Raw genomic sequence first — 10731 nt, forward strand, 5'->3', positions numbered from 1 at the left:
TTATCTACCTAACCAATCACAATTCTCCACCATTCAATTTCCTCACCGACCTTTACTTTTCAGGCAATCACAACCTTTGCCCGTTAAATTATGCATACTTTCTTAATAACTGTGACTGACTCTAGAAATTCTTACTACTTATCCTTACTACTTATCCTAGACTATAAGCATTTCTAGGGTCGTGCATAGTATTAAGAAAGTATGTAGAATTAAATAGGAGAAGGTTGTAATTGATTTAGAAGTGAAGATATTGGGAAGAGATTGTTGGTTGAGATTTATTATATTTTAAAAATAAATCTCGAATATATGCTATATTTTAGAACGGATGGAATATATTTTGGGATAGAGATAGTAATATGAAATTTTAACACAAAAACTCAACCACATTGGCAAGCAACCGTACCACAAAGCGAAAAGCTGACGCATCGCCTAGCAGGATTATCAGCAGACACCACAGGGAGAAAACCATTAGCGTTTCTTTCCCTAAAAAGGAAGGAAAGCCAAAAGCGATGGAGGGGTTGAGAGGGAGAGATTTGACAGGCGATGCACACGCTCTGTCTTCTTGCTTGCTTGCTTGGCTTGCTGGTGCTTCCGCACGAGAAATCATCATCATCATCAGGGCGAAGAAGGAATCGACGAATCATGGCATGTCCATGCTACGCGCCGTGGCAGCTGACAGCTTGGGAACGAAGCGAAATGATGCCGCCGTTGCCTGCCTGCGAATCATGGCTCTTTTGATCTCTTCTTTCTCTTTATTAAGAATGAGGGGAAAAAGAAAAGGAAAAAAAAACAAGAACATCTGAAACATATGGTTGCCTTTGCGTTTCCGATGTTGCCTTTGGAGCTAGTGGCAGGATTTGGACGGGTAACTATTTGAAGCCGAGTTACTCCTGTGGATGAAAACAGATACAAAATGGACGGAAACTGTTCTATCGTATTCTTTTTTTTTTCAAAATCGAAAACTTGGATACGAAAATAGAATCGAATATTAACGAATATAGATACAGAGGGAATATGAAACAGAATGAATACAGTAACGTATATTTGCCGGGATATAAAAGCCTCTCAAATTGAGCTTCGTTAATCAAGCAAGAGATATCGCTTGTTATTTTAGGTCAATATCTCTAAAATTTATATTGTCAATTTTGTAGGCGATCCCATAACCGTATGTGAAAAATCAATTTTCATGGCCGTTTTCTAAGAGATCCGTATGTAAATATGATTATCCACTTTCTAGTCCCAAGATCGCCTACTTCATGTATACTACATCCGTCCCATATTATTTGTCGCTTTGAGTTTTTATTTGTAATGTTTGATCATTCGTCTTATTCAGAAAAAATATGAATTACTATTTATTTTGTTTGTGACTTGTTTTATTATCAAAAGTACTTTAAGTATAACTTATCATTTTTTATATTTACACTAATTTTTTAAATAAAACGAATAGTCAAATGTTGCAAACAAAAAGTCAAAGCGACAAGTAATATGTGACGGAGGTAGCTTACTTAACATATCACTTACTCCATCCGTCCCAAAATATAAGAAGCTTAGATAGGATGGGACATTTCCTAGTACTATGAATCTGGATAGGCTGCCTGTTCAGATTCGTAGTAATAGGAAATGTCCCATCCGGTCCTAGGTTCTTATATTTTAGGACGGATGGAATATTATGTTCTTGTTGTATAGATTGAAGATGCTATTTATTTTATTTCACATCTTCAATTTTTGTAAAATTTGTTTTATACTTTTAATATTTTCAAACACAAATGTCATAAACTACATAGTGGTAGATCCCATTGAGTTCTACAATTTTGATATAGAGCACGCATCTCCGTCGGATGTTGCTTGAATTGTAGATATGAAATTTTGTAAAAACATATATGATATTTTATAATGAATATTTAGAGCCTTAAATGATCTCAAATAATAAAATTATTAGCAACACAGTTATAGATCTCATCGAGCTCTATAATTTTGATATAAAGTTAAATTTCATTTGACTCCGTATGAAAAATTTATGTATAAATACGTGTTTTTTTTAAAAAAATTAATCATTGTTTGCGGAAATCATAAAAAAATCCCAGATAGTTTCCGACCGTTCTCCGATTCTAATGGATAGTGCCCTTATACTGTACTGGTTTCTATTTTCGAGAAAAAAATATCTGAATTCGTTTTCGAATCCTGTCGAGGAGTGATCCTCTCTAGCAGGAGATCGTGGGATCCCCCTTTCGTGAGTTTGGCCGGGGGAAAAGGCCCGCCTCTGAAAATCACGTATCCGCCCCCAAGGCTACTAGCTAGTGTGTACACAACAAAATTATAAAGGTTCGGGCCACTATAAAGCATAATACCCTACTCCTGTGTATGGGATTTAGGCTGAGAGTTACAAAGGTCCCTAAGATCCGGAGAGCGCTCTTGCTTCCTTTCTCCTAGAGCTCAGGTTTTATGAGAGTCGTCCCCTTTCTTAGTGGGCAAGGTCCTCATTTTATACCTCAAGGGAATACCACATGTACCGCCTCTACCTACTCTTCTCTCGGATGGGGGCCCACCCTACCTTGACCGGGTCTCGACCCGTGCCTTCGCCTGGAAGCTAAGCCACAGTTTGTCCTTGAGTGGGGCCCAGCACCGTCCCTCGCCTGACAAGGGGGACAACCCTGTCATTCCCCAATTAATGGGTGAAGACTTGTGGTGGCCGCCCTCTCGTGGGGAGAACTTCGAATGACCCCTCCGATGGGACGGGTCACACCTACCTCCACTCCGCCGGAGGCAGATACGATGTGGGGGCACGACCGTCCATCCAGTCAGATGTGACCGGCGACAGGCTGGTCACAGATCGGTCATTCCTGACCGTCGCGTGCCAGTCGAGCACGCCGCACGTCTGCCCCTACTGCGTTGAATGCGGCAGGGGGCAGTTGGGGCACTGCGCGCATTAAAGGTGGTTCAGCCTGGCCCCCCTCCCCGCTTGCTCCCCCGCCAGATGGCGGCTGGGCGAGGGCCTCGGGGCAAAGCGGTGCGAGAGCCCGAGGGGTATGACGTGGCACCCCGAGGCCCCCCAGCCGCTCCTGCGATCTGCGGGGTGCGGGGGTAGGGCCAGACTGTAGGGTCACGCGGCAGGATGGGAAGGTAAATTCCTCTCACTTCGCATACCCCGGGTCTGTATCTCCGACAAATCCGAAAATATCCAACCAAACCTATCCGATCCCAAAAAATGTCTGAATGGAAAAAAATATCCGTACCAGTTTCATCCTAGTTACTCTCTGCCATTATCTACCTATTTGTTCGTCGTCAGTTGTGGCTGATGATATATGTGAAATTCGATCGGTATAATGATCGGCTATGGATTTAATTCGAAGATTATGCTCCTGCTTGATAAAGACAAAAACTATATATAAGACTATCCCCAACAGCTCATCCAAATTCGATCCTTCATATACCCATTACCATATGAATAACCATCCAAAAAAGATTTCTCCTTCATATCCCTTTCCACCTCAACGGTTCATCCATACATTCTTTATGTCACACACTTCTATATTTTAGTAATATCTTCCAAATAATCATACATTTATATTTTTTACGGGCTATATTTTCGACGACTAAAATTAACGGTGTTATTTATTGTGATAATCTTTTGAAATGGGTATATTTGTAATAGGAAATTTTTTAATTGCTATATTTGAAATGAGTGAACCATTTTTATCAATTTGATGTGTTGAACAACTATAGCTTTTCTAGGCTCTTCTCTATTCCACCCAGACTATTCTCTATTATTTTCTTTGCAGGGGCGACGGGCGGCAGGCGCGGAGGAGGAGACGGAGACGGTGGCGGTGACCGGTGTGGCGGTGCCTCCCCTTTCCTCCCTCTCCTTCCGACCGCCGATGAGGGGGAGGGGGGGGAGGTCGCGGAACTTCAGAAGGTGGCGGGATCTGTGGCTGTTGTGATATGATACGATGAGAGAGATGCTCTATATGTGGCATTTCTATCTTCATTTTGGCATGCGCTATTTATGGATGGCTCGATGACATATCTGTTGGAGGCCCTTTTTTGCTCACATGCGCCATATTTCAGATGGAGTACTAGATGGTGTAACTCCTGGGGATGCTCTACATGTAAGCCATTAAGGGCTTCTTCAAAATGTCGAAATGTAGGAATTTCACATAATTTTTACAAGGATATAGTTTAATTTGTTCAAACATTCCATGAAATTTCTTCAAACCGAATAGGCCCTAAAAAGAAATAATGGTTACGTCTCACCAAGACGCCAACTATTGGTGGAAATTATCCATCTTTGTCTCCGAAATGATATTTTGAGTAGTTTTTAATTTTATAATATTTTTTTTGAGGGAGCAAACCCTATAAATCTATAATAATTGATTGTAGTTGGTTTAGTAAAGGTGAGAATGAATTTCATTATGAAAAAAAACATGTCAACTCGAAGAGCGGATTAGTACAAGAGGAGGTAATTAGTTGGTAGTAGTAACACTGAATTTAGTGACTGCAATGGTAAGCTGCGAGCCTGCGACTGCGAATGGACAGGTCGATGGCTGGCTGCCTGGCCGGGCTGCATCCGTTGCGTAGTACTCCCTTCGTCCCAATATAAGTGCAGTTTTACACTATTCATGTTCAACATTTAACCATTTATTTTATTTAAATTTTTTTTATGATTACTATTTTTATTGATATTAGATGATAAAATATGAATAATACTTTATGTGTGACTAACTTTTTTTAAAATTTTTCATAAAATTTTTTAATAAGACGGACGTTACTTATTTTGGGACGGATGTAGTAATTTCAAATTTGTTTTCATCTCGAAAGACCGGAAAGCGAAAGGTTAGGGGAGAATGTGACAAAAGACGAAAGCCAACAAAGACTCGGCCTCGCGTTTTCGCCTTTCTTTCGCTCCCTCCCTCTCTCTCTCTTTCTTGGAGAATCCACACGCCTGATCGATCGATCGATCGATTGGGGGGAAGGAAAAGCGCGACGGCGGCAGCGCCGGCGGCGATCCCGAGATAGCCGATCACGGCGGATCAAAAGAAGAAAGGAGGAGGAGGGGGAATATTTGGGAACTCCCGCGCGCGGGGTGGGCGCTCGCCTTTCCTCGTCGCCGATCCATCCATCCATCGATCCAACCAAAAGCAGCGGGTGCTCGCCGAGTTCCGTGCCGGATCGCATCGGATCGGCGGCCAGCGCCAGCGATGGCCGCCGCCGCCGTCGCCGTCGCGTCGCCAACCTGTCCGGGTGGCTTTGCTGCTGCGCTTATCTGTGGACGAGTGGGCCCAGCTTACAGGCCAACAGGTTCATCGCAAAGTGGGCCATAAGCCCGTAGCCCAAGTGCTTGTTCTGATGGGCCGTTCCTGCCTGCAGATCAACGCATTGCATTTGTTTTTAGATGACAGAGCTTTGCATTATTTTTCAAAGGGCACTACTTCATCACGTACTAATATTTTCTTACTAATGAGCTCAACCGTTTGATTTAAATTAACAGAAGGTATAAAAAAAATCTAAATGTTGTTAGTAAGAGTTCAATAAGAAAAAAAATCTATATATAATCTTTTTTTTGAAAGACAGCAAAGACGAAGCACTCAAGCACTCACCTAAATGAACCAGCACCCTATCCCACTATCTCTGTAAGTACGATTGAGGCACATCGGTACCGACAGGTAAGTTGTCTACCACTAATAAAAAGTTAATACAATACGGATATATCCATATCACATCTAAAACTTGAATATAAATAAACGGAGTAACCAATTGAGTTACGCTCACCTTACAAGCTTTGCATTTCGTGTGTGCCAAAACCCAGAAGGATGAGGTGAAACTGTTTTGCCGGCTGTGTTCATAGCCGGCAGCGCATTGGAACCAACGACGGCACCCCTGCATAGTAGCTGCACGAAGCATTGGGATCTCAGGCCAAATGTGTCATCATTTTCTTGATATGATTAACAATTTATTTGAGTCCTACTAGTAGATGATGATATGTATGTTTTGATGGATAAAGTCCCAGATGAATCGCTCCAAATTGGTTGTTCCGATATCTTTTTACTTCTGAAAAAAAGAAGAAATTGTTTTTGCTCAAACCGTCCCCTCCTAAGACCAATCTTTCAGGCAATGAACATTACGAATGGGAAAGCCTAGAACGGGGCTGGCGCTTTTTTTTTTTTTTTGGAAAGCTACATATACTTCACATAAATCATGGTGATACTACGAATTTAAAGTTTGTATTGAGAATTACAAATTATACGCTTACGTTATTGAAAACTACAAACTTTAGGCTCCATTTTCGCATGCAGATTTACTTGACTAATGGATCCCACATGCAAAAACATGTACTGCAATAAAATCCTACATTTTTTTTAAAGAATTACAGGTGGGACCTACTTGTCAAATAGTGTTTAAGGCTACGGTGGAGATTAAAAAACCCATAGTTTTGCGGCTACTTAAGCGAAAAATCTACAATTTTATATACAAAATTGTAAATCTGTAGTTTCCAATAATTTGATAAAGAACATTGATGCTTCTGAAACTTAAATCACATAATTTAATCTTTACCTTCCAATTTTTCAAAAGTTTGCCCTGTAATTAATTTGAAATAAGTTATCTAGGGAGCTAAGCTTATCCTTACTCCCCAACTACGAGCAAACATCAAATTTGTTCATTGTCAAAAAACTTATGCACACTAGTTCAACTAGTCGTAGACTCGTAGCAATAAGACCGGTTTCTTTGAATCCGCAAACAAAGCAAAACGAACTAGATCGATGAAGAGATTAATGGAGGAATGCGAAGTTTGTTGCCTTGGTAACGGCAGGGGTTGGTGTTCACCAACTGTCTCCCCGGTCCCGGATCGCCATTGTTGAGAGGTCGAGGTCGGCGAAGTAGATGATGAGATGCGTCCAACCACCAGCCTAAACCCGGAAGGGATACGATGAATTGATGACTCGGACGACGCCTCAGACTGCACATCGGTATGGGCCCACACGGCAGGAAAGCGATAGGGTTTACTTTCTCGCCTTATCTTCTGATGACGATACTGTGTTTAGTGGTTTGATTAACTCAGTTATTAGAATTTCAACCGGTAGCTAGCTGGCTTATCTTATCACAATACTGTTTTGAGTCAAGTTGCAGAGTCATATATACCTGATCAAATCTTCTTCTCTCTGCCTACCTAGTGTAAAAAAAAAATTGCTGTCTTTAGGGTGTGTTTAGTTCACGCTAAAATTGAAAGTTTGGTTGAAATTGGAACGATGTGACGAAAAAATTGGAAGTTTGTGTGTGTAGAAAAATTTTGATGTGATGGAAAAGTTAAAAGTTTAAAGAAAAATTTTGGAACTAAACTCGGACTTAGTAAGACATCAGGACTTCAGGAGTAGTAGAAGTGTTCGGTTTCAACGAAAATTACGGTCATCATGTGGAAAATATCTCAAGCTGCCTTTCCAGCAGGGCAGCAACGATTCTACTCCCAGAATTTCGGACATATCAACTGTTTCGTCAGTGTCTTGCTCCTACAAGCAACACCGTGACAAATTTGGCACACACAATGCACTTTCAGTTCCCAAATTTCCAGTAGTGACGTCTAACTGTAACATTGCAATTACAAAGTTTTGGTGTACCTCGTATGCCACTTAGACTAAGAACATGTGAGTTCCACGGCGCAAACCACTCATAGTAGGTCCCACCAGTACTACTTTACTTTTCACTTTTCCCCTTCCCCCTCTCTCTCTCTCCCCTCTTCCTTTCCCAGTTTTCCCCAATCCCCACCACAGAGAGCCGGCTAGAGACGGCGTCGAGCCGAGCGGGCGGAGCGGCAACGGCGGTGGGGCCTGGCGCTCGCCAGCACACCACTCCTCCTCCTCCTCCTCCTCCGGTGCCGCGGATCGACCAAGAGCGCAGCCTCGACCTTGACCTCACCGGATCTGGCGTCGGGCATTGTCGGCGGACAAGAACAGAGTGAGGGGCTGCCGTCACGTTGAGCTCCTCGGCGGCGGTCGATGCGGACCTCGACTTCCTCGTGGAGCCGGGTCGAGCGGCGGATCGAGCTCCGGGGGCCATATCGACCTCCACCGCGGCCGTCCCCTTTCACTGATCGACCTCGGCCGTGGCCTCTCCTTCTCTGTCGCTTTCCCCATCGAGCCGACAAGCTTCTCCGACGAGGACGGCGCCCGATCGTCCTCCTTCCTTGGGTGACGAGCTCGGCGGTGTGGAGCACCACGACGACGACGACACATCTCTCTCCCTTTCTCTTTCTTGGCGGCACGGAGTACTAGTGTGGTCCCAAAAACAGAAAGGGTGGCAAAGTTTGGCTACACGTTCTTGGCTTTGCACCGCTGGTTGAGGATGTGCCACCGAATATTCGGTTTTCTTTGTCCAGGCCGAACGCCACATAGGAGCATTGTGAATGACCTAACAGTGAATTAGTGATGGACACAGCAGCATTTGATCATGCAAACAATCTTCCAGTTGTATCACATAAACCACCAACAACATTTTTTATCAGATGCAAATATGTATGTTCTTCGTTTCATCAAATTTTTCATCGTAAAAAAATAAAATAAAATCTCAAGGTGCAACAATCAGCTGTCCCAGTAGTGACGCCTAACTGTAACATTGCAATCCCCAACAGTGATGGACACAGCAGCATTTGGTCATGCAACAATCATCCAGTTGAATCACATAAACCACCAAATAACATTTTGATCAAATGCAAATATACATGTTCTTCGTTTCACCAAACTTTTTCATCATCATCGTCACAACTTACAAAGAGAGCTTCAAAAATCCAACAAAATCTAGCCTTTGCATCCTAATGTCGTAGAGGAGATCAATGTGAAACGCAGATGCTTTAGATATGTACATGTGCATACGATTTACTATCAGTTTACAAATCACAAGCTGGTTTGCTCTGGTTACAGCTACGATGCCTCTATCAGAGTGAGGTGTCCTTGGTCGAGAGCCGCTTCAAGAACTCGTAGGCGGTGACCATGGTGGCCGCGGAGAGCGACATGGACGCCCACCTCGGCCCCAGGCCGCGGTAGCAGGCGCCCCACCCGCCCTCCCGCACCAGCGCGCGCGCCTCGGACGCCAGCGACGCGCCGCCGCCGTCCATGACCTGGAGCCGCGTCTTGACGGTGTCGAGCGGCATGGTCACCAGCGCGGCGGCGCCGCCCGCCGCCGCGGCGCTGGCGCCCTGCACGGCGACCACGGACGCGCGGCTGTCGTGGTGGGCGGGGCCGAGGGCGCGCCAGATGAGGCGCTGCGCCGTGGCGTAGGACGCCCACCACGCGGCGCTGGAGGGCGCGTAGGTGAGGACGGAGACGCCGAAGCCGCGGTACAGGCCGCGCACGCCGTCGGCGCGGAGGATCCTGCGGAGCGCGTCGGCGCCGCCGCGGTACGGGGGGCCGGCGGCGGCGGTCTGGACCATCAGGCGCTGGCTGACGACGTCGACGGGGGTCCACACGACCTGCGCCGCGACGGCGGCGGACACGCCGCCCGCGGCCGAGGCCGCGGCGGACGCGGCCGGCTCCGCGACGCCGAGGCGGACGGCGGCGGAGCCCACGGCGCTCTTGGTGGCCTCGAGCGCGGCCATGTAGACGGCGCGCGCGGGCACCGTCCCGGCGAGGGACGCGCCGAAGCCGCGGTAGAATCCCCGAGGACCGTGACGGCGGAGGATCGCCGCCGCCGTGGTAGACGCCGCCGCCGCAGGCGGCGGCGAGACCTGGAGGTGCGTCTTGAGGACCACCGCCGGGTACAGCGCCGCCGAGACGCCGGAGAAGAGCGCGGCGCCGAGCAGAAAGAACCGCGACTTGTCAAGCATCTCCCAGCTCACCTCGGCCGGCATAGCTCTCACCTCCTCACCCCCACTCGCCGCCGCCGTCGCCGCGGCGCCGCCATCGTCGACGTCAACGGCGCCAAAGCTCATCCCCTTCTTGACGCGCCCACCCACCAATCCAGCTAGCTCAGATCCAGTCAAGCTCCCGCGGCGGCAAGAAGTCAAAGGAGGATGGGATGGAGCATCTCTCGCGCCGAGTGGACGTCGCCGGCGATGTCCCCGGTCGCCGACGGCAGCATCTCCGGCGAGGGCAGGGTCGTCTCGTGGTTGGGAAGGCGAACGGCGGTGACAAGTGGAAAGAGGAGGGAAATTTCTCGGATCCCGAGGGGGGTAAATGAATTTATTTATACGAGATGAGGATTAGGTGCCCGCTTGACGGCCGCCACGTGGCATTAGTAGGTAGCTTAGCTCACGGACGCTGAGATGGGAGTCTTATCCGGTTTGTGTCAATTCTAATTTTGGGCCTAATTCATTTACAGCCCCGAAAAGCCCATATAAATTTTAATACTGGGCCAACGTAATCTGATCACGGTAGCTGTTTGGATGGAATAAGTTTATTTGTTATCCCTCAACTCTTGACCCTGGCTGAATCGCATCCCCCAACTGCAAAACCGGGTAAAACCACCCTCCAACTCCCAAAACTGTTACAAATTGACTCCCCGAGCGGTTTTGGAGGCAGATTGTCCCACGTGGCATCTTTGACCCTGTTAACTAACTGAGTCAGCTTGTGGGACCCACATGTCAATGACAAGGATAAAAATAAAAATCAACGGGGTCCACCCGCGGATCTGGGGCCGTGCCACCGATCTGCAGCCCCTGAGCAGTCGCCCTTGCTGTTGCCTTCCCGAGCTCCTGCCCTCGCCACGGTCACCATCAAGCCTGCCGTCGCTCTTTCGCCGAGCCATCAC

At 46.7% G+C, this 10731-nt stretch overlaps 1 protein-coding gene and 1 long non-coding RNA gene across 2 annotated transcripts; both read right to left on the reverse strand.

Annotated features, from left to right (window-relative positions):
- Positions 1–3457: 3457 nt before the first annotated feature.
- On the reverse strand, positions 3458–6904 carry LOC136353656 (uncharacterized). The gene is made up of 3 exons (XR_010737032.1): positions 6792–6904; positions 5767–5885; positions 3458–5358 (listed from the first exon to the last, which is right to left on the reverse strand). It is a non-coding gene; the product is annotated as an uncharacterized lncRNA (long non-coding RNA).
- Positions 6905–8668: 1764 nt separating this feature from the next.
- LOC4348556 (uncharacterized) lies at positions 8669–10408 on the reverse strand. Its single transcript, XM_015757575.3, has one exon. It carries the CDS (start codon positions 9911–9913, stop codon positions 8921–8923), a length of 993 nt encoding a protein of 330 aa, XP_015613061.1. The 5' UTR covers positions 9914–10408; the 3' UTR covers positions 8669–8920.
- Between the last annotated feature and the right edge of the window lie 323 nt (positions 10409–10731).

This window comes from Oryza sativa, chromosome 10, assembly GCF_034140825.1.
Source record: "Oryza sativa Japonica Group chromosome 10, ASM3414082v1".
NCBI lineage: Eukaryota > Viridiplantae > Streptophyta > Magnoliopsida > Poales > Poaceae > Oryza > Oryza sativa.

Excerpts from the sequence above, each read along its gene's own strand:
- LOC4348556 (XM_015757575.3), bottom strand. The coding sequence starts at position 9,913 with ATGAGCTTTGGCGCCGTTGACGTCGACGATGGCGGCGCCGCGGCGACG.